Source organism: Bombina bombina, unplaced genomic scaffold, assembly GCF_027579735.1.
Source record: "Bombina bombina isolate aBomBom1 unplaced genomic scaffold, aBomBom1.pri scaffold_459, whole genome shotgun sequence".
Taxonomy (NCBI): Eukaryota; Metazoa; Chordata; class Amphibia; order Anura; family Bombinatoridae; genus Bombina; species Bombina bombina.
Genome location: NW_026511540.1, coordinates 82,501 through 107,899, shown reverse-complemented (window position 1 = coordinate 107,899; position 25,399 = coordinate 82,501). Strand labels below are relative to the sequence as shown.

Genomic DNA, 25,399 nt, shown 5'->3' with positions numbered 1-25,399 from the left:
TGGGACTGCACTTTCCCAGCAACATAAACAAACTAAATTTACCAGCCACACATGACTAGATGTAATAAGTGTAATCAGCCACAAAATATTAACATAAATCGTGTTCTAATACCTGTTCAACCTGTAATTCGCTTTTTCACAAAATGTGATGGAACAGCATCTTCCCTGCATCCCAGATAGACCAAATTCACCAGCCTCACATGGCTAGATGTGATAAGTGTACTCAGGCACAAAACATCCACAGAAAAAGCGTTCCGATACCTGTTACAACTGTAATATGTTTTTTTTCCAAAATGTGGTGGAACAGCCCCTTCCCAGCAATTAAGAAAGAATAAACTCACCAGCCACACAAGAATAGATGTTATAAGTGTAATCCGCCACAAAACATCCACAGAAACCACGTGCCAATACCCGTTCCACGTGTAATGTATTTTTTTATGAAATGCAATAAAACTGCAACTTCCCAGCAACATAAACAGACCAAATTCCCCAGCCACACATAACTAGATATGATAAGTGTAAGCAGCTACAAAATATCCACAGAAACCGCATTCCGATACCTATTTCAGCCTGTAATAGGCTTTTTCACAAAAAGTGAGGGAACCGCATTTTCCCAGCAACATAGTGAAACCAAATTTACTAGCCACGCATGACTAGATGTGAAAAGTGTAATACGCCACAAAATATCCACAGAAATCATGTTCTGATACCTGTCCACCTGTAATTCACTTTTTCACAAAAAATGAAGGAACAGCATCTTCCCAGAGACCAAGATAGACCAAATTCACCAGCCACACATGGCTACATGTGATAAGTGTAGTCAGCCACAAAGATCCACAGAAACCACATTATGATATCCATTCCTCCTGTAATACATTTTGTTTGAAAAATGTGATGAAACACCATCTTCCCAGCAACCCAGATAAACCAAATTCACTAGCCACACATGACTAGATGTGATAAGTGTACTTATCCACAAAACATCCACAAAAAACACATTTTGATACACGTTCTGGCCTGTAATATGCTTTTTCGTGATATCTGATGGAACGACACCTTCCTAGCAACATAGACAAACCAAATTCACCAGCCACACATGACTAGATGTAATAAGTGAAATCAGCCACATAAGATCCACGGAAACTGTGTTCAAATACCTGTTCCGTCTGTAATACGCTTTTTTGCAAAATGTGATGGATTGTAACTTTCCCAGCAACATAAACAAACTAAATTTACCAGCCACACATGACTAGACGTGATAAGTGTAATCAACCACGAAATATAAACAGAAATACCTGTTCAATCTGTAATTCACTTTTTCACAAAGTATGATGGAACAGCATCTTCCCTGCATCCCAGATAGACCAAATTCACCAGCCACACATGGCTAGATGTGATAAGTGTACTCAGGCACAAAACATCCACAGAAAAAAACGTTTTGATACCTGTTACAACTGTAATATGTTTTTTCCAAAATGTGGTGGAACAGCCCCTTCCCAGCAATTTAGAAAGACCAAACTCACCAACAACACATGAATAGATGTTATAAGTGTAGTCCGCCACAAAACATCTACAGAAACCATATTCCGATACCTGTTCCACGTGTAATGCATTTTTCATGAAATGCTATAAAACTGCACCTTCCCAGCAACATAAACAGACTAAATTCACCAGCCACACATGACTAGATATGATAAGTGTAAGCAGCTACAAAATATCCACAGAAATCGCATTCTGATACCTGTTCCAGCCTGTAATAGGCTTTTTCACAAAAAGTGATGGAACGGCACTTTCCCATCAACATAGTGAAACCAAATTTACTAGCCACGCATGACTACAGGGAGTGCAGAATTATTAGGCAAGTTGTATTTTTGAGGATTAATTTTATTATTGAACAACAACCATGTTCTCAATGAACCCAAAAAACTCATTAATATCAAAGCTGAATATTTTTGGAAGTAGTTTTTAGTTTGTTTTTAGTTTTAGCTATTTTAGGGGGATATCTGTGTGTGCAGGTGACTATTACTGTGCATAATTATTAGGCAACTTAACAAAAAACAAATATATACCCATTTCAATTATTTATTTTTACCAGTGAAACCAATATAACATCTCAACATTCACAAATATACATTTTGACATTCAAAAACAAAACAAAAACAAATCAGTGACCAATATAGCCAATTTTCTTTGCAAGGACACTCAAAAGCCTGCCATCCATGGATTCTGTCAGTGTTTTGATCTGTTCACCATCAACATTGCGTGCAGCAGCAACCACAGCCTCCCAGACACTGTTCAGAGAGTTGTACTGTTTTCCATCCTTGTAAATCTCACATTTGATGATGGACCACAGGTTCTCAATGGGGTTCAGATCAGGTGAACAAGGAGGCCATGTCATTAGATTTTCTTCTTTTATACCCTTTCTTGCCAGCCACGCTGTGGAGTACTTGGACGCGTGTGATGGAGCATTGTCCTGCATGAAAATCATGTTTTTCTTGAAGGATGCAGACTTCTTCCTGTACCACTGCTTGAAGAAGGTGTCTTCCAGAAACTGGCAGTAGGACTGGGAGTTGAGCTTGACTCCATCCTCAACCCGAAAAGGCCCCACAAGCTCATCTTTGATGATACCAGCCCAAACCAGTACTCCACCTCCACCTTGCTGGCGTCTGAGTCGGACTGGAGCTCTCTGCGCTTTACCAATCCAGCCACAGGCCCATCCATCTGGCCCATCAAGACTCACTCTCATTTCATCAGTCCATAAAACCTTAGAAAAATCAGTCTTGAGATATTTCTTGGCCCAGTCTTGACGTTTCAGCTTGTGTGTCTTGTTCAGTTGTGGTCGTCTTTCAGCCTTTCTTACCTTGGCCATGTTTCTGAGTATTGCACATCTTGTGCTTTTGGGCACTCCAGTGATGTTGCAGCTCTGAAATATGGCCAAACTGGTGGCAAGTGGCATCTTGGCAGCTGCACGCTTGACTTTTCTCAGTTCATGGGCAGTTATTTTGCGCCTTGGTTTTTCCACACGCTTCTTGAGACCCTGTTGACTATTTTGAATGAAACGCTTGATTGTTCGATGATCACGCTTCAGAAGCTTTGCAATTTTAAGAGTGCTGCATCCCTCTGCAAGATATCTCACTATTTTTGACTTTTCTGAGCCTGTCAAGTCCTTCTTTTGACCCATTTTGCCAAAGGAAAGGAAGTTGCCTAAAAATTATGCACACCTGATATAGGGTGTTGATGTCATTAGACCACACCCCTTCTCATTACAGAGATACACATCACCTAATATGCTTAATTGGTAGTAGGCTTTCGAGCCTATACAGCTTGGAGTAAGACAACATGCATAAAGAGGATGATGTGGTCAAAATACTCATTTGCATAATAATTCTGCACTCCCTGTAGATGTGATAAGTGTAATAAGCCACAAAATATCCACAGAAATCATGTTCTGATACCTGTCCACTTGTAATTCGCTTTTTAACAAAAAATGAAGGAACAGCATCTTCCCAGAGATCAAGATAGACCAAATTCACCAGCCACACATGGCTACATGTGATAAGTGTAGTCAGCCACAAACATCCACTGAAACCATGTTATAATATCCATTCCTCATGTAATACATTTTGTTTGAAAAATGTGGTGAAACAGCATCTTCCCAGCAATCCAGATAGACCAAATTCACCAGCCACATATTAGTAGTAGTGATGTCCCGAACTGTTCGCCCGCGAACAGTTCACTGCGAACTTAGCTTGTTCGCGTTCGCCGCTACGGGCGAACATATGCGATGTTCGATCCGCCCCCTATGTGTCATCATTGAGGAAACTTTGACCCTGTATGTCACAGCCTTCTGACACATTAGAGCCAATCAGCATCAGACACTCCCTCACAGACCCTCCCAGCTTCTTGGCAGCAGCCATTTTAGACTCATAACGACCTTGCTTTCTTAGTGAGAGGACGTGTTGTGTTTGTGCTGCTGACATTATAGGGAAATAGATAGCTAGGCTAGTGTATTTAGTGTCCACTACAGTCCTGAAGGACACATCTCATCTCTGCTGCAAGGACAGCACCCCAAAAAGCCCTTTTTAGGGCTATAACTTCAGTCGTTTTTTTTTTTTTTTTCTTTGTATTTTTATTTGCATTTGCCTGGCTTTCAGCCTGTGTGTGAGGCTCACAGCATATGCTGTGATTAGTGCCACCACTGATATCTGCCTAACATTAGTTTAAATTTAACCAACAAAAATGTGAAATTATTTTGCTAGTGTAATTTATTTTCATTTTCTATCAGGCCTGTGTCTCAGGCTCACACAGCATAAACTGTGGTTCATTGCTCTGTGCCAGCCACCACTCATATCTGCTTATAACATTATTTTAAATTTAAAAAAAAAACTTTTAATCATTTTGCTAGTGTAATCTAATTTCATTTTCTATCAGGCCTGTGTGTTTTCCTAACTTACAGAGCATACTGTGGTTAATAGCTTCCCTACCTTGGCTATCAGCCACGACTCATATGTGCTTAACCTTTTTTTAAATTTAAAAAAAAAACCTTTAAATCATTTTGCTAGTGTAATCTATTTTTATTTTCTATCAGGCCTGTGTGTTTTGCTGACTTACAGAGCATACTGTGTTTAATTGTTGCCCTCCCTAGTCTATCAGCCACGACTCATATGTTCTTAACTTTTTTTAAATTCCAAAAAAAAAAAACTTTAAATCATTTTGCTAGTGTAATCTAATTTTATTTTCTATCAGGCCTGTGTGTATCTGACTTACAGAGCCTACTGTGGTTAATTGATGCCCTACCAAGGCTAGCAGCCACGACTCATATGTGCTTAACCTTTTTCTTTAAATTTAAAAAAAAAAAACCTTTAAATCATTTTGCTAGTGTAATCTATTTTTATTTTCTATCAGGTCTGTGTGTTTTGCTCACTTAAAGAGCATACTGTGTTTAATTACTGCCCTCCCTAGTCTATCAGCCACGACTCATATGTGCTTAACCTTTTTTTAAATTCCAAAAAAAAAACCTTTAAATTATTTTGATAGTGTAATCTAATTTCATTTTCTATCAGGCCTGTGTCTTTCTCACTTACACAGCATACTGTGGTAAATTGCTGCTCTACCTACCAGCCACGACTCATATCTTCTTTACATTATTTTAAAGTAAAAAAAAAAATTTAAAATCATTTTGCTAGTGTAATTTAATTTATTTTTCCATCAGGCCTGTGTGTTTCTGGCCCACATCATATAGTGTTACACAGATTAATATTTTTTTTTTTTCCACCACTTATATCTGGTGTAACAACATTAGTGTAAATTCTATGTAAAAAATTTTTTTACATCAGTCCTCTTCTAGTGTTATTTAATTTTAGTTGCCAGGCCAGCCAGGCTGCCATTAGAGCCAGCCTGTGTGTTAGGCTGCCAGCATATACTGTGCCTACTTCCATCCTCAGTGCCAGTCCACGACTCCTATCTTGTGTAACATAATATTACATTTAAAAAAAAAAAACTTTTACATCACTCTTCGAGTGTTATTTAATATTAGTTCACAGGCCAGCCTGTCACCGCTAGTGCCAGCCTGTGTGTCAGGCTGCCAGCACATACTGTGCCTAGTTCTATCCTGAGTGCCATTACTCCTATCTGTTGTAACATTTTTGCAACTTTTGTAAAAACAAACTGTTACATCACTCTGCTATTGTTATTTAATTGCAGTTGCCTGCCTGCCAGCGTGTGTGCCAGGCCCGCTTGCCAACTAGTTACACCAATCATATTTTTTATAACAGTAGTGTAAATATTTAAAATAAAATATTTTTTGACTGTGAATCATCGGCCTGCTAGTGCAATTGAATTGCAGTTGCCTGCCAGCCAGCGTGTGTGCCAGGCCCACTTGCCAACTGGTGCCACCAATCATATTTGTTATATCAGTAGTTTAAATATTAAAAATAATAAATTTTTGACGCTGAAAGATCAGTCTGCTAGTGTAATCCAATTGCAGTTGCCTGCCTGCCAGCGTGTGTGCCAGGCCCACTTGCTGCCAACTATTCCCACCAATCATATTTGTTATAACAGTATAGTAAATATTTAGAATAAATAATTTTTTGCCTGTGAATCATCAGTCTGCTAGTGCCTTTGAATTGCAGTTGCCTGCCTGCCAGCGTGTGTGCCAGGCCACTTGCCAACTAGTTACACCAATCATATTTGTTCTAACAGTATTATAAATATTTAAAATAATAAATTCTTCATCAGTTTGCTAGTGCCATAGAATTGCAGTTTCCTCCTGCCTGCCAGCGTGTGTGCCAGGCCCACTAGCCAACTAGTGCCACCAATCATATTTCTTGTAACAGTATTGAAAAATTTTTCAATCATAACTTTTTTGACTGTGAATCTTCAGTCTCCTAGTGCCATTGAATTGCAGTTGCCTGCCAGCGTGTGTACCAGGCCCACTTGCCAACTAGTTACACCAATCATATTTGTTGTAACAGTATTGTTAATATTTAAAATAAAAAATTGTTAGATTGTGAATCATCAGTTTGCTTGTGCCATTGAATTGCAGTTTCCTCCTGTCTGCCAGCGTGTGTGCCAGGCCCACTAGCCAACTAGTGCCACCAATCATATTTCTTGTAACAGTATTGAAATTTTTTTAAATCATAACTTTTTTGACTGTGAATCTTCAGTCTCCTAGTGCCATTGAATTGCAGTTGCCTGCCTGCCAGCGTGTGTGCCAGGCCCACTTGCCAACTAGTTACACCAATCATATTTGTTGTAACAGTATTGTTAATATTTAAAATAGAAAATTGTTAGACTGTGAATCATCAGTTTGCTAGTGCCATAAAATTGCAGTTTCCTCCTGCCTGCCAGCGTGTGTGCCAGGCCCACTAAACAACTAGTGCCACCAATCATATTTCTTGTAACAGTATTGAAATTTTTTTTAAATCATAACTTTTTTGACTGTGAATCTTCAGTCTCCTAGTGCCATTGAATTTCAGTTGCCTGCCTGCCAGCGTGTGTGCCAGGCCCACTTGCCAACTAGTTACACCAATCATATTATATTGTTAATATTTAAAATAAAAAATTGTTAGATTGTGAATCATCAGTTTGCTCGTGCCATTGAATTGCAGTTTCCTCCTGTCTGCCAACGTGTGTGCCAGGCCTACTAGCCAACTAGTGCCACCAATCATATTTCTTGTAACAGTATTGAAATTTTTTTAAATCATAACTTTTTTGACTGTGAATCTTCAGTCTCCTAGTACCATTGAATTGCAGTTGCCTGCCTGCCAGCCTGTGTGCCAGGCCCACTTGCCAAATAGTTACACCAATCATATTTGTTGTAACAGTATTGTAAATATTTAAAATAAAAAAATCTTAGACTGTGAATCATCAGTTTGCTAGTGCCATTGAATTGCAGTTTCCTCCTGCCTGCCAGCGTGTGTGCCAGGCCCACTAGCCAACTAGTGCCACTAATCATATTTCTTGTAACAGTATTGAAAAAAAATTAAATCATAACTTTTTTGACTGTGAATCTTCAGTCTCCTAGTGCCATTGAATTGCAGTTGCCTGCTTGCCAGCCATCCTGTGTGCCAGGCCCACTTGCCGTTTCCAACGAGTGCCACCAATCATATTTGTTCTAACAGTATTGTCAATTTTTTTTTATTGTTATATTTTGGTAAGGTAATCATGCAGGCCATATAGACCTCCCCCGATAGGGGGAGTAACAGGGATTAAAGTGCTAAGAATAGTACTACTTAACACAACCTAGTTACCATGGGTCCCACACCGCATGTTTTGTTGTTATACTTTGTCAGAGTAATCATGCAGGCCATATAGAACTCCACCGAAAGGGGGAGTAAGAGGGATTAAAGTGCTAAGAAAAGTTTTAATTAACACAACCTAGTTACCATGGGTCCCAGACCGCGTGTCTTGTTATACTCTGTCAGGGAAATTATATATCTTTCAAATCTATCTATTTAGCTATCAAATCGATCTAACTATCAAAGGTATCTATCAAATGTATATTGCATCTATTGATCGATGTAATTCGTATCTATAGAATGTATATTACATATTTTGGTTGCTGTAATTCGTATCTATCAAATGTATATTGCAACTTTGGATCGATAACATTCGTATCTATCAAATGGATATTGCATCTATTGATCGATGTAATTCGTATCTATCAAATGTATATTGCATCTATTAATCTATGTAATTTGTATCGATCATATGTATATTGCATCTATTAATCTATGTAATTTGTATCGATCATATGTATATTGCATCGATTGAGCTATGTAATCTATGTATCTATCTATCCAATCTATCTATCTCGTGGTTGTGCAAATGGACTGTTTGCGGTTGTTTGCGGTACGTTACACTTGGAGTTTGCTCTGTCACTGTGAAGCGGCCGTAACCCTTACACTACCTGATAGATACGACATCATAACTGATGCTTTAAAGCATGTTATTGCAAAAAAATTTGGAATGTTAGGTGATTTAGGCCCTTTATGGTTTAAAAGCAGACTCTGCATCAACTATGTAATTTTCAATGGGAGTTTTGCCATGGATCCCCCTCCAGCATGCCACAGTCCAGGTGTTAGTCCCCTTGAAACAACTTTTCCATTACTATTGTGGCCAGAAAGAGTCCTTGTAGGTTTTAAAGTTGAAATCAATGGCGGTTCGCGCGGTTCGCAAACAATACCGGAAGTTTGAGTCCGCCGTTCGCAAACCGAAATTTTTAAGTTCACAACATCACTAATTAGTAGATGTGATAAGTGTTATCAGCCACAAACCATCCATCAAAACCATATTCTGATTCTCATTCTGGCTTGTAATACACTTTTTCGCAAAATGTGACAAAACAGCACCTTCCCAGTCACATAGAAAGATCAAATTCACTGGCCACACATGACTAGATGTGATTAGTGCAATCGGCCACAAACCATTCAAGAAAACCACGTTTGGACACCTGTTCCGGTCTGTAACACAGTTCCTGGGACAGGGCTGTTTCATCTCATTTTGCAAACAAAGTATATTAAAGGCAGAATGGGGATAGGAACGTGGTTTCTGTGGGTGTTTTATGGTTGATTACTGATAAAGCATCTAGTCAAGTGTGACTGATGAATTTGGTTTGTCTATATTGCTGGAAAGATGCAGTTCCATAACTTTTCATTGAAAAGTGCATTACAGGCAGAACGGATATCGCAACACGGTTTACATGGATGTTTTGTGGACGATTACACTTATCATATCTAGTCATATGTAGCTGGAGATGTGGGTCTATCTGGGTTGCCGGTAAGGTTGTGTTACAACACATTTCATGAAGAAGTGTAATACAGGAAGAATAGGTATCCTAACATTGTTTCTGTTGATATTCTGTGGCTAATTAGACTTATCAACTAAGTCAACTGTGGCTATCTAGATTGCTGGGAAGGTGCTGCTCTGCGAAATTTTGTGAAAAAGCATATTACTGTTTATTAAAACACGGTTTCCGTGGATGGTTTGTAGTTTATTAAATGTATCCCATCTAGTCATGTGTGGCTGGTGAATTTGGTCTTTCTATGTTGCTGATAAGATGCCATTCAATCATATTTTGCGGGAAAAAAAGCATAACAGGCAGAATGGGTAACAGAATGTGGTTTCCTTGGATGTTTTGTGGCTTACTTCACTTATCACACCGAGTCATGTGTGGCAGGTGAAGTTGGTCTTGGTTGCTGGGAAGGTGCCATTCCGTCACATTTTGACAAAACGCATAATACAGACCTGAATGGATATCAGAACAAGGTTTCTATGGATGGATTGTGGCTAATTACACTTATGAGATGTAGTCATGTGTTGCTGGTAAATTTGGTAAGTTTATGTTGCTGGGAAGGTGCCGTTCCATCACACTTCACAGAAAAGTGTATTACTGGCGGAACAGGTATAGGAACAGTTTCCATGGATAGTTGACTACATCTATCACTTCTAGTTAAGTGGGACTAGTGAATTTGGTCTATGTGTGTTGCATGGAAGGTGCTGTTCCAGGCTTTTACATTATGTTCCGGATTATATTTTGGTTTTTAAAAGGTTAAAGGGATAATAAACCAAATTTTTTTTCTTTTACGATTTAGATTGAGCATGCAATTTTAAACAACTTTCTAATTTACTCCTATTAAATTGCTTAAAGGGACACTGAACCCAAAAAAATGATTTTTTTGATTCAGATAGAGCATGCAATTTTAACCCCTCAATGACCACAGCACTTTTCCATTTTTGGTCCGTTTGGGACCAGGGCTATTTTTACATTTCTGCGGTGTTTGTGTTTAGCTGTAATTTTCCTCTTACTCATTTACTGTACCCACACATATTATATACCGTTTTTCTCGCCATTAAATGGACTTTCTAAAAATACCATTATTTTCATCATATCTTATAATTTACTATAAATTTTTTTTATAAAATATGAGGAAAAAATTGAAAAAAACACACTTTTTCTAACTTTGACCCCCAAAATCTGTTACACATCTACAACCACCAAAAAAACACCCATGCTAAATAGTTTCTAAATTTTGTCCTGAGTTTAGAAATACCCAATGTTTACATGTTCTTTGCTTTTTTTGTAAGTTATAGGGCCATAAATACAAGTAGCACTTTGCTATTTCCAAACCATTATTTTTCAAAATTAGCGCTAGTTACATTAGAACACTGATATCTTTCAGGAATCTCTGAATATCAATTGCCATGTATATATTTTTTTTTAGTAGACATCCCAAAGTATTGATCTAGGCCCATTTTGGTATATTTCATGCCACCATTTCACCGCCGAATGCGATTAAATACAAAAAAATTGTTCACTTTTTCACTAATTTTTTCACAAACTTTTGGTTTCTCACTGAAATTATTTACAAACAGCTTGTGCAATTATGGCTTAAATTGTTGTAAATTCTTCTCTGGGATCCCCTTTGTTTAGAAATAGCAGACATATATGGCTTTGGCTTTGCTTTTTGGTAATTAGAAGGCTGCTAAATGCCACTGCGCACTACACGTGTATTATGCCCAGCAGTGAAGGGGTTAATTAGGGAGCATGTAGGGAGCTTTTAGGGGTAATTTTAGCTTTAGTGTAGTAGACAACCCCAAGTATTGATCTAGGCCAATTTTGGTATATTTCATGCCACCATTTCACCGCCAAATGCGATCAAATTAAAAAAAACGTAAAATTTTTCACAATTTTAGGTTTCTCACTGAAATCATTTACAAACAGCTTGTGCAATTATGGCACAAATGGTTGTAAATGCTTCTCTGGGATCCCCTTTCTTCAGAAATAGCAGACATATATGGCTTTGGTGTTGCTTTTTGGTAATTAGAAGGCCGCCAAATGCCATCACACATGTATTATGGCTAGCAGTTATGGGGTTAATTATGTAGCTTGTAGGGAGCTTGCAGGGTTAATTTTAGCTTTAGTGTAGAGCTCAGCCTACCACCTAAAACATCAGACCCCCTGATCCCTCCCAAACAGCTCTCTTCCCTCCCCCACCCCACAATTGTCCCCGCCATCTTAAGTACTGGCAGAAACTCTGCCAGTACTAAAATAAAAGCTATACAGGTATACCTCACTTTACAGCGCTTCGCTAATACAGCGCTTTGTGGAGCTTAAGTTCAACCTTTAAGGATTTTGAAACAGTTCTGTAATCTTCGTTAGTTTGCAAAAAAAGTGACTGGCACCATTTTGTTATGCTTAGTTCACTGTTTACAGCATTACAGTGCAATCTGTGTCTCATTGTTATAGTCTGGCAAATTTTACTACAGTAATTGTCACTATTTTACAGGCACAGTATTTATTGAATACTGTGCAGTGCTAGTGTTAAACTAAACGTAACACTATTACACCCCTAATACCTGTTAGTTCAAACATGTTTCAAGTTCTTAAACACACTGACAAGTGAAAATAAAGCTAAAACTGCCTTGTTTCACTTTAAGGCGGTTTTCACTTTACAGCAGGGCTCCGGTCCCTAACCCGCTGTATGAGCGGGGTATACCTGTATTTGGGCTTTTTTTATGTTTTTTAGCATATTTACATATGCTGATGTGTAGGATCCCCCTTAGCCCCCAACCTCACTGATCCCCCACCAAACAGCTTTCTAACCCTCCCCCTCTGCCTTAATGGGCGCCATCTTGGGTACTGGCAGCTGTCTGCCAGTACCCAGTTTAGTAAAAAAAGTATGTTTTTTTTTTTATTGCCCTTTTCTGTAGTGTAGCTTCCCCCCCCAAGACCAACCCCCCACCCCTTCCAGAACCCTTATATGATCATTGAATTTTTTAAAATATGTTTTTTTTAACTTTTATTAACTTTTTTTTCTGCAGTGTAGCGGTTCCCTCCCGCCCTGTGCACGCGCCCCGCCCGCCCGCCGCCCCCCGTGCACACGCGAGCTCCCGCCTGTCCCGCCCCCCTCCACTCGGCACATCGATGGCCGCCCACCCGCCTCCCAGACTTGCTCCCACCCACCAACGATACCGGCCACCGATGTCTGGTGCAGAGAGGGCCACAGAGTGGCTCTCTCTGCATTGGATGGCCAAGGGTGGTTATTGCAGGATGCCTCGATATCGAGGCATCACTGCAATAACCGGAAAGCAGCGATCGCTTCCAGCTGCTTTCCAGACCAAGGACGTACGCCACTTTTTTTGAGAATGTGTGGCGTACGTCCTTGGTCGGTAAAGGATTAAGCAACTTTCTAATTTACTCCTATTAGCAAATGTTCTTTATTCTCTTAGTATCTTTAGTTGAAAAGCAAGAATATAAGTTTAGATGCCGGACTATTTTTGGTGAACAACCTGGGTTGTTCTTGCTGATTGGTGGATAAATTCATCCACCAATAAACAAGTGCTGTCCAGGGTTCTAGACTTTCTTTTTCAAATAAAGATAGCAAAAGAACAAAGAAAATTGATAATAGGAGTAAATTATAAAGATGCTTAAAATTCCCTACTCTATCTGAATCACAAAAGAAAAAATTTGGGTTCAGTGTCCCTTTAACATTGCATGCTCGATCTGAAACATTAAATTGAAAAAAATGGGTTTCATAGCCCTTTAAGGAAACATTATATTACAATTAGTTTTCCTAAATATTTTTCTTAAGACTCTCTAATGCATCCGAGAATATTTTCCATCAATTTCCTCCATAAAGGGCCTGTTCCGGCCTAACTCCCTCCACCGATGTTTTCTCAGTAATAAGCAATAGTGATAATATACATTTCTCTGTATAATGATAGTGAGTATATATAAACCCACCACACACTCTGATACTGAGCAAGATGCACTTTATGACAATATAATAATTATTTATACACTGTCAGTGAAACTCACTGTACTGTATTAATACGATCAGTATATGACCCTGAGGAATACACTAATAGTGAATAAAGTGAGTATCTATACACTGAGACGGAGTATGCTGTGCAGTATAATAATGAGTGTCTATACACAGATAATGACCACATGGAGCATGTGTAGACTGGCTGCAATGGGGCCCCTAACATTTGGGCCCTGGGGCTCCTGTTAGTGCGGTAATTCCACCTATCAACTATCAAATTAACTTATCATCTATGCCAATGGAAATGGCATGCACGCCTACACTAAACCTCTGTTTACCCATAACAAACATGGCTGCTCTTCCCACACCTATCTGTAATGAGCTCAGCTGCGGAGCACAGACAGCTGGGATTTATAGTACCATCTCCGTGCTTTGCTACGTCTGCGGTGGCGTTCGTTACGCACGCGGACACGCCTCTGCTAGTAGTTACAGCTCCGGAGGGTGGGGGAAGAGGGAAAGCCTAAGTGCCAGAAACATGGCGTCGGAGGGTGCCACCATTCCGCAGCTAGTGGAGAGTATAGCACCCCAGAGCTGCCCCTCTGCTAATTGTAGCGAGCCAGTGGCGGGGGGTGACATTAGTAATAATGCACACACCACCATCCCCTCAAATAAAGGTGAGTTTGAGTGAGCCCCACAGGGACAGAAGGAGAGACCACACAGGCAAAGGCTGCTGGCAATGGCGGCGTTTATACGGCCTTGGCAGGGAGGAAGTTGCCAGTTAGTGGCGACACACTGCAGGCCCAAGCATAGACAGGGCGACCCACAGCTGATTTAGGCACGTAGGAGGCTGTCCAGGGAAATCTAGTTAGGCCTCATACCGCCAGCTCCACTTACTGTGGGTCTAGGAGTTTCCCTTACTCACTGATCTGGGCGAAACTTTATTTTAGCGATCTAAATTTACTCAGTCGTAAACTTCTACCCGTGAGAATTGCACAAGCCACGGAATACGGACATGGTAACAATATTTTAGCATTTTACCTCGTTGGCAGTTATACGAGATCGGCATTTAGAGTCAGACCCCATTATGTACATATCCTTTTGCCGTATTACAGTATAAGTACATTCTGTTGCTATCAGTTGGGGCAAGGCACAAGTTACATCAGTGCATTAATTTCATTACCATCATTCATCAAAAAAAGATAGAAGACCTGCACTTTTATCCTCAAATCCCCCTCCCTAATTATTTTTAGGCCAAAAGGTTCAAATGTTGTTACTCTTCCGAATTTTGTCTCCTGAGCAATTTTCCTAGGAAATTGTGGCCTGAGCAAGTGTGGAACATTAAAATAAGGTTTTATTCCAGATCTACCTAAATTAGGATTAGGGGTTTATTTTCAGACCCCACTGCTTTACAGTACGGGTCCGAGCCTCCCTGTGTAATCTGAATGTTTTATACAGTTTGCTGATAAATCTAGCACTGCCCCACCCTAAACGTATACTAATGTACCATCTCACTACACTATGCTGTATCATATAGCCTTGATGTCGTCTCTGCTTCTGTTGTACAAATGTGAGTTAGGAAACTACCCCTTAACCCTTTTTTCTGCAAAATAGTTCCCCCTAAGTCACACTGGCCATTTGTTGTACAGCAATTGTTAAACTCCTGATATTAGATTTGCAGGCACCAACAGATGCTGTGTTCAATGTAGAATAGGAAAATACCTATTAGTACTTTCTTCAATATAACAGGGTTTGGCAAGTCCAGGGATACACAGCTACTATAATTTTAGTTCTAGTTCCCAATCATTTGTAATTGGATTATTCTACATATCTTTTTCTGGTTCATCAGTTTCAAATAAATGTACCCCTGTAATATAGGATTGGGTAGTACAAATATGATCCTGTTCAGTTTGACAAAGGAGTAGATTGCACCTGCCAGTCCTGTTTGAAAGGGACAGTAAAGTCCAAATGAAACCTTCATGATTTAGATAGAGCATGCAATTTTAAACATCTTTCTACTCACTTCTCTGATGTAATGTGAATTGTTCTCTTGTTATTCGTTGACAAGCATACCTAGGTAGACTTGGGAGCATCAGTGCACTACTGTGATTAGTATTATACAGAACAAGTATGAAAATAAGCAGGTCTAATTATGTGACAAAGCTACTCTTTACCAAGTAGTTAAAAAAAATTAAACTAGTCAGTTTAACATGATATTTAGACAGCAGAGGAGTTATATCAGCAAAAAGTGAATTAAAAACACTTCATATACTGGACATGAGTTGATTACTAATAGTCAATTATTTGATATAGTAAGATATAAAGGGAAGGGTAAATGATTTTCTCAGTATCTATAAGCCTCACTGGCTTATTGCCACCCTCCGCCCATTTGTGATCAATTTTCCCAGTAGAAACTACACTAAAGAAGTGGATGTGAAATGTGACCCCGTTAGGAACATTTTTCAATTTGCTTACCTGCTGTAGCCTTTTGTTAGCAGCATCAGTCAATACAACCGATAGTAAAGGGATTCTAAACCCAAATATTTTCTTTCACAATTCAGATAGAACATACGATTTTAAGCAACTTTCTAATTTACTCCTATTATCAATTTTTCTTTGTTCTCTTGGTATCTTTATTTGAAAAAGCAGAAATGTAAGCTTAGGAGGCGGAACCATTTTTGTTTCAGAACCCTGGGTAGCGCTTGCTAAATGGTGGCTACATTTAGCCACCAATCTTCAAGAGCTACAAAGGTCTGAACCAAAAATGGGCCGGCACCTAAGCTTACATTCCTGCTGTTCAAATAAAGATACCAAGAGAATGAAGAAAAATTAATACGAGTAAATTGGAAAGTTGCTTAAAATTGTATGCTCTATCTGAATTATGAAAGAGAAAATGTGGGTTTAGTATCCCTTTAATATAATTGTATTTATATTGGGAAAATCAATCAAAAAATGGGTGGAGTGTGGTAAGTTAAGGGGAAGCCAGTGCACTTAAAGATACTGAGAAAATCCATTTTACCCTTCCCTTTATAGATCACTATAGCAAATAATTATGCACTCAAGTTATATTTTTCCAGAGTTTATGAAAATAACAGTAGGACTTCATGCAATCATTACACCATATTTTAATTATTTGTATTGGAGTTCGCTCCTATCAAATAATTGCTACTGACACTGCATTTTTTTTTTTATAGCTGCACAATTATGCTCTTGTCACTGGCTCACCCAATGTTATCAGCTACCTCCTAGTAGTGCTTAGCTGCTCCATTAAAGGGCCCCAATAGTAGAAAAATGACATACGCTAATCTAATTTTACTACTATTGATCCTGCTCTGCTGTGTGCTTAATGTGTGCAAAAGGGTTAAACACAGAAGTGCTGATCGGAACCGTCTACTGATCCAATCTGTAGCACTAGCTGCACATCTGACTCCTGCTACTAGCGCTACTGGTTGGATCAGCAGCAGGTTCTGCTCAGGACCTGCATTGCACTGCGGGTCCTAAGCAGCACTTCTACTTTGTGTTTAACCCCATTTGTGGCGGTTAAACACACGGTAGAGCAGGGTCTATTGTCACAAAATCACATGCTCTAACGGATTAGAGCTTGTAAGTTTGCGACTATTATGGCCCTTTAAAAGAATAGAAAGATCAAAATTGAAATGGATGAGTGCATTTACTGTAAATTGGCATTATTGCAATATAGTTCCATTAGCAACAGTGCTTCTAGTAAAAGTTTACTGCTTTTCAGTAGCATACGCACATATGCTGTGAGGGTCTGTATTTAAACGCCAAGTCTGCTCAGAGAACTGGTAGTAAGTAGTGTGCATTATGTTTGTGAAGGTTTCCGCTCAGGGCCAGCAGTGCTTCACAGGTTCCGAGCGACATTTCTACTGTGTGTTATATCCCCTTTGCAGGTGTTAAACACACAGTAATGTAGGGTTGATAGCCTGAAATTTACATGTGCTAACAAATTAGTGCATGTCATTTTTTTACTATTATGGCCCTTTAACCCCTTCTCGTGGTTAGGACGTTCCATGGCGTCTTGACTGCGCCGGCCTTTAGCACCGTTAGGACAGCATGGAACGTCCTAGCAGTTTGGCTGTACTGAAGCCAAACGCACTTCCTGAATGGGATTGCGGACTGGAGGGCGTGCCTAGCTTTATAGGTGTTCCCCCTGACCTAGGGGGACCATATTGCCGCTTTTAAAAGGGACACGTATGAAAAATACATATGTCAGGGTTCTTATACAAAACATTTATTTAAACAGCCCTGGCACATGTATTTTTTCATATGTGTACCTTTTTAACCCTTTGAGTGCTAATGACGGCTTTGAACCGTCACAGAGTTTCCCACTCTGGTGCTGACGGCTCAGAGCCATCACTAGCACTCTCCCACCTTGAGGGAGATCTGGGGGCTCCCACCCGCTCCTATCGCCGGGGCTTCCCGTTTTGTGTGATGACATCACCGCGCAACTTTATACTTAACAATGTTATGTATAGGAGGCATGCTGCTTAGAAGCCTGTATCTCAGGCATCTAAGCAGCTACAGACCCCCAAGACCCACCATTGGAAAGGGAATCGTCTTGGGGGTCTGAAAAAAAAGGTAAAACATTTTTGTTTAAAAGATAAAAAAAAAAAAAAAACTTAAAAAAAATCTTAGCACCCAGGTGGGAAAGTGCTTAGCACTCAAAGGGTTAAAGTGGTAATATGGTCACCCTACCCTGACCTGATCCCATCATTGATCGCATGCATTGTCCTGCGTGATTTAATTATTTTTACATCAAAACTTTGTTCAGATTTAGACAAATCGGTCCCATCAGGACAGAGTTAATTTGTAGCAACAGCATGGTATTTGAATACTGGTGCACAGTCCCTCACAGGAAATGTTTATGCTGCTGAAAAACAGTAATAACGTTTACCAGAAGCATTTTTGCTAATGGATGTATATTGCAAAAAATGCTTCTATTTCAAATTGAAATACACATTTCATTTTTGACCTTTCTATAGAAACATAGAATTTGACGGTAGATAAGAACCAAAAAGGACCATCAAGTCTACCCATATTACATGTTACTTTTACCTTAGAATAGCCTTATGCATGTCCCAGGCATTTTTTAATTCCTTTACAGTCTTTGTGTTTACCACCTCAAATGGAAGTTTATACCATGAATCCACCACCCTTTCTGTAAAAAAATGCTTCCTCAAATTTCTCCTGAATCTGCTACCCTTTAACCCTTTAGTGATCCCAGGCAATTTTTCTGACCGTTTGGGACCAAGGCTATTTTTACATTTCTGCAGTGTTTGTGTTTAGCTGTAGTTTTCCTCTTACTCATTTACTGTACCCACACATATTATATACCGTTTTTCTCGCCATTAAATGGACTTTCTAAAGATACCATTATTTTCATATCTTATAATTTACTATAAAAAATATATAAAATATGATTAAAAAATTGAAAAAAATACACTTTTTCTAATTTTGACTCACACAAACTGTTACACATCTACAACTACCAAAAAACACCCATGCTAAATATTTTCTAAATTTTGTCCTGAGTTTAGAAATTCCCAATGTTTACATGTTCTTTGCCTTTTTTTGCAAGTTATAGGGCAGTAAGTTTACAAGTAGCAATTTATTTCCAAACCATTTTTTCCCCCCAAAATTAGCGCTAGTTACATTGTAACACTGATATTTGTCATGAATCCCTGAATAACCCTTCACATGTATACATCTTTTTCAGTAGACAACTCAAAGTATTGATCTAGGCCCATTTTGTTTTATTTCATGCCACCATTTCACCGCCAAATGCGATCAAATAAAAAATAAATAAATAAAAAAAAACTTTTTCACAAACTTTAGGTTTTTCATTGAAATTATTTACAAACAGCTTGTGCAATTATGCCACAAATGGTTGTATATGCTTCTCTGGGATCCCTTTTGTTCAGAAACAGCAGACATATATAGCTTTAGCATTGCTTGTTGGTAATTAGAAGGCCACTAAATGTCGCTGCACACCACACTTGTATTATGCCCAGCAGTGAAGGAGTTAATTAGGCAGCTTGTAGGGTTAATTTTAGCTTTAGTGTAGAGATCAGCCTCCCACCTGACACATTCCTCTCTGACCCCTCTCAAACAGCTCTCTTCCCTCCCCCACCTCACAATTGTCACACGCGCTCCCGAACCCATCATCCCCGCTAACAGGAAGTTCAGGAACTCTTCCAGCAATGGGCAGCCTCCCTGCTATCCCTCCCACGCCACCAATGATCGGCACCATCGTTGACCAATGCAGAGAGTATCACTGCAATACCCTAAATGCGGCGGGAAGCAATCATGATCGCTTCCAGTGCTTGAAACCCCTGAGGACGTGCCAGGCACGTCCTTGGTCGTTAACAGTTAACAACCGTTTTTTGTAGGACGTGTCTGGCACGTCCTTGTTCGTTAAGGGGTTAACAAAGGATAATAGGATTAAATTGGAAAGTTTAAAATTGCAAACTCTGTCCGAATCATGAAGGAAACCTTTTTATGTCCCTTTAAGCATTGAACAAGATGTCCTGTGCTGCTCTTGTGTTTTTGTATTGGAATGGTTGGCACCAGATATGCAAAACTGTGTGATTTTATTTGTTTTTCCAAAAATTACAAAATGTGTTCATTAGTACATTTAGTTTCTGATAGGGGGAACTAATGAACGCATTTTAATTTAGTTAGTGGATGAAATGTTGGACAAAATTAGTTAGTTATACAAGCAAACTAAGTTTTGTACGTTTAGTTGGCATCTACTGGTCCACTTTCCTCCCGCCCCCCATTCTAGACTAGATGGTTCTGGTCCTATGATTTACAGTAACTGTGTGGCACCATTTGATCCTTTTTAGTATAGCAAAGGACTAGAGGAGACCCAAAAATACCGTGTTGTACAGTATAGGACTGGGGCACCTACTGGTCTTGTGTACATAGCAGGGAACCACGAACACTACCAAATCACAAGCTATACATAATGAGTTATCAGGCTTCCAGAACCTGTTGTACAATATGAGCTCCAGAAATACCAATATGTAGGTAATGTGCTGTCCACTTACATATTTAATTTATTTTGTGTAAAATGGGGATCCATTATCAATTCTTGAGTATGGGGCTGTAGCCTTTGAGTGGTATAAGAGTGAAATTTTTTCCTGAAAACCTTCTTTGTGAGATTGAATCCTTTGTATGGTGTTGGCCTGTTAGTCCGTTTGTGTAACTGAGTTGTTTTGTGTGTGTAGAGCTGCTATTTGCATGACTAGTGTAATTTAGGGGGAAAACTTGTGCATGGTGTGGGAATTGGATCTACCCAACCATAATGTGTATACTATGGAACCTTTACACCCTACATCACATGTACAAATAGCTCCACCATTTTCTTACAAAGTATTTATAACATAGGAAGATTCCTTTTGACTTTATGACCTCATACTAAATCAAAATGAATAAAACTCATAGCTTTTTGAAAACTAAATGGAAATCATTGTCACATATGTTAGGACATCTTTATCCTTTTTGTTTAATAATATGCATACTCTTTATATGGTAAATGTGCTTAGTTTTTTTTTTTTTTTTATCTTTGAGATGACATTAGTGACACCATGCCAAGAAATGCAAATGGATAGTATATCGACCCTGCAGCACTATATGTTCAACCTCTGCAATGGGGTTAAACACACAGTAGAAATACCGCTCAGGACTTGTGGTGTACTGCTGGTCTTGAGCGGAAAACTCTGCTGATCCAATCAGCTGCGCTAGTTGCACATCTGAGTTGTGCGATCAGCATCCAGTTCCGCTCAGTAACAGCAGTGCACCATGATTCCTGATCGGTTAAACCCACAGTAGTGCAGGGTCAATAGTCATAAAATTTGTATGCTCTTATGGATTAGAACTTGTAAATTTTCAATTCTAATGGCCCTTTATGTGTGACAGTCTTTATTGCAATTCAGAATATAAACCTTTGTAGAATTGTAGTTGGCTCGGACATATAAATTTAGCCTCTGATGTACAGTGACTGTTTTTGTGCTGAAGAATGCCTGAAAGCGACAAAAAACAATATGAACTAACACAAGTTTCTAAGTATATAATGCAGCCAAAGCTTACCTGCAAAATGGTTTAACCCCTATAATTCAGGCATAGTATTTTTTTGCAGCAAACTCCCACCTGGGCATTTTAATATATGGAAGGTGCTATCCAGGCCATAGCTTCTGCATAATGCACTCGTGCACGGTAGGGGCAGTCACATGGCACCTGACTAAAGCAGGGCACAGTATAATGCTGATGCTTTGACAAAGCATGTGACATCCCCATGGCAACAAACAATGGCAGAACCTGCTGTCCCTCCTCAACCCCCGTTGCTTGCATAAGTAATTATCCTCACATGCACACTTTGTTATATGATCCCACAAGACTTGGAGTAGGACACCGATAAGGGGGGTGGAGCAGGCTACACTTGGCAACACTAAAGTGTAAGTAATTTTGCATATTTTTGAAAATTTTATTAAAATACTTATAAGCTTTTTTTTTTTTTTTTTTTTACACACTGTTTTACCTCAGTTGACTCTTAAAATATACACATAACTCAAAATGTTTTATGGCACTTTCATCCAGTATGATTTTATTCCATCCCCACACCCCCTATTTTTTATTTGTAATATGACTCAATGATAAATATCCTTTAAATAAAACAAATATGATCGGCAGCAGTAGATTCTACAGTGTTACAATTTGTCACTTAACACCCAGTCATCATTTATAAAGAACAAGGTTCCTCTTCACATACAGCATAATACAATTTTAAAAAAAGACTACAGTTATTACATTTACTTTGTCCTCTTAGCATCCTGTGTTGAAAAACAGGTAAGTATGCTCAGGAGTGTGCAAGTATCTGCTTCATTATATGGCAGTTGATTACTTTTGGTTTGTAATTGACAATATTTGTATGATGTAGGGCTGCAACTAACTATTATTTTCATAATCGATAAATCTGCCGATTAGTTTTTCGATTAATCAACTAATCGGATTAAAAAATATTTTCCCTATATTTAAAATAAAATCCAAACTATTTTGCCTGCAGCAGACAAGAGGAGCTAAGATGGTGTTGAGGTGCCTGAGATGCATAAGTAGGGTTTTGCCAATTTTACCAAGGTGGGATATCTTAATAAAGTAAGCCTGGACTTCATTCTAACAAAAATATTTTGAATATCTATATGCAATGGTGAATAACCAGCTATAGGGTTAGGGAAAAAAATTATCTAGTCTGCTCTTAAAATAATATATATATATATATATATATATATATATATACTTAGAGGTTGAATTTGGTAATATTACAATTAATTAAAAATATAAAAAAAAATCAAAAGTGCTAAGGTCTATATATCAATAACAGGACTAAGCCTTATGCATTTATCTATACAGTGCATAATTATAATCAGCAATAGCCAGCAATTCTCTAATAATTGTGCAAACAGATAATAGTGAACATCAATTAAAGGGACACCGAACCCAAGTTTTTTCTTTTGTTATTCAGATAGAGCATGCAATTTTAAGCAACTTTCTAATTTACTCCTATTTGCAAATTTTCTTCATTCTCTTGGTATCTTTATTTGAAAAGCAAGAATGTAAGTCTAGATGCCGGCCCATTTTTGGTGAACAACCTGGGTTGTTCTTGCTGATTGGTGAATAAATTCATCCCCCAATAAACAAGTGTGGTCCAGGGTTCTGGACTTTCTTTTTCAAATAAAGATAGCAAGAGAACAAAGAAAGATTGATAATAGGAGTAAATTAGAAAGTTGCTTAAAATTGCATGCTCTATCTGAATCTCGAAAAAAAAAATTTGGGCTCAGTATCCCTTTAAAATAATAACTCCCATCAATCTAGGGCTAGGTGTAAATAAATTGGGCACTATATCGTGCAAAGCATAGTCCCAAATCACCTGATTTAATATAAACAAACCAAATGATGACTCCTATTATTTCTGGGTAACGCATAAGCCAGGAGTAGTTGTAATCTTAAAAAGAAACTTATACTGTCCAGAAAAAGTGACAAGTAAACGTCTGTAGACGTCCTTTAGGCTAAGGACAGAACCATAAAACACAATACTATGTGCAGGAGCTCATTGGCGTGAAGCAGCTGGTGTTGTGCACAGACCAACCAATTGCAAACCAACTAATCGATTATGAAATTCGTTGACAACTATTTTCATAATCGATTATATCGATTAGTTGTTGCAGCTCTAGTATGATGTATAACATTGTTCAAAGCATTGTTACGAAACTGCTGCCATATATTACTCCGGATGTGTATGCTCTTTAACTAAGGATACAAAAGTACAAAGTAAACTTGATAATTGAAGTAAATTGGATTAGTTTTTTAGTTTGCAAGCTTGAATCTAATAGTTTTTTTTCTCTACTCTAAATCTGTCAAGTGTGCAAGAGAAAGCAATGCTTAAAGGCCTGTGCATGTACATACAGCAGTAGACATTCTAATGTAAAAGGAGAATCTGTCATGTGATACAGCATGTCACTTTTACATTAATTCCACAAGCTCCGCATGGGGTTAAACACAGTCATGTTAAAAGCCAGAAGTATTGCCAGCTGGTGAGCCACTGAAGAAAGGCTTGCAGCTCTCAAGCATGACTTTCTCTTTGTGGAAGTCGCACCCTTTTAGCTAGTGAGGGCATGTAATATTTTTATCAGACTGCCCCTTTAACTATGTATAGGTGTCTGTTCAGACACATCCAATGTAAGTATCTGAAACTACTATGTAGTAGTTTTAAAGTTAGAAGACAGTTATAGCAAAAACAAAAATTACACGCTTTTATTCGTGTATCGTGAATCATTTTAAAACTAGCAACCCTGCATTTCAACATGTTTAACCTCTTTAAGTACCCCCTTGGGAGCCGCAGAGAACTGCTGGTCCAGTGCGGAAACTTCTGATGACTGTGCTAGTTACACAACTGGGTAACGGAGTAGTTCTGCTGGTTGTCAGTGGTATTTTCTGTTCGGGACCATAGAGGTGTAGGATCTCTAGTTTTTAATGACCCCCTCTAACCAATAAAAGCATATTATGTTTTCCGTTATAATGGCCCTTAAATAAATATTTGAAATGTTTATTGTGTAGTACTAAAATTAGTTACTTTTATTCTAAAGTAACAATCGGTGAGTTTATTGTGTGTATTAGTTTGCTTTATTAACAAGCGTACACGTGTTTGTAATAAATGTACAGCTTCTGCTGCTACTCTGTATCTCTCTGAGATGGGGGCACGAGCACTAACTTTAATTTCACAATGATAATTATAGCAAATCAAACTTCTGTCAACCCTTTATCACTTAGTGTCATAGGACAACAATTGGTAACGCACATTAGTCACTGCTTTTGTCTTTGGTCAGCAACTAACCTTTTTTAAAGACATTAAAGTGACACCAAATTTATGGAGTACTCTGATACAGTTTTGTTTTTTAAAACATTGATGCATTTTTGAGGAACCTTTAATACATCTAAATATGGCTACTAAGGCCACCAGTCCAAAAACTAATATTTAATTACAGGAGAGATGGATACGGCAGCTAATCAAGGTGCATTCCTTTAAAGCAGGGACGGGGAACCTTGGCACTCCTGATGTTTCAGAACTACATTACCCATGATGCTTAGGCACTCTGAAGTCCAGTGGAGCATCATGGGAAATGTAGTTCTGAAACATCTGGAGGGCCCAGGTTCCCTATCCCTGCTTTAAAGGGATATTGTACTCAAAACTGCCTGTCATTCAGAGGAGCACATAATTTATTAAATAAAAGCATTAAAGAAAAATGTTTTCTACATTGGATGATCAAAAACTTGCCAGCTTGGTGAGAAATCACAAAAAAAATATTTTGGGGGGGCTTTTTATTTGAATATTATTTTGTAAAGCAGGTGTCTGCATGTAGAGAGAAACTGTTCTTTGCCCTTATAAAATTGAGGGTCCTTACAGTACTGACTTCTTAGATAATCTTGCCAGAGCGAAGTGCTTTAGATCATGGGGCCCTAAGCGAGAGTACATGTGCCTGATCAATTCACGTCTCTTGTTTTTATTTGTACACAATATTGCACAGTGCTGAATACGTGATTGGGGTATGCAGTGGAAT

General features: G+C 38.7%; 1 protein-coding gene across 1 annotated transcript in view; it reads left to right on the top strand.

Moving 5' to 3' along the window:
• Positions 1–13,786: 13,786 nt before the first annotated feature.
• Positions 13,787–25,399, top strand: part of LOC128643790 (zinc finger matrin-type protein 1) — an 88,266-nt gene continuing 76,653 nt past the window's right edge. The window contains exon 1 of the mRNA XM_053696603.1: positions 13,787–13,942. Within this exon, the coding sequence (XP_053552578.1) occupies positions 13,804–13,942 (139 nt within the window). The 5' untranslated portion in view covers positions 13,787–13,803. The remainder of the gene's footprint in view (positions 13,943–25,399) is intronic.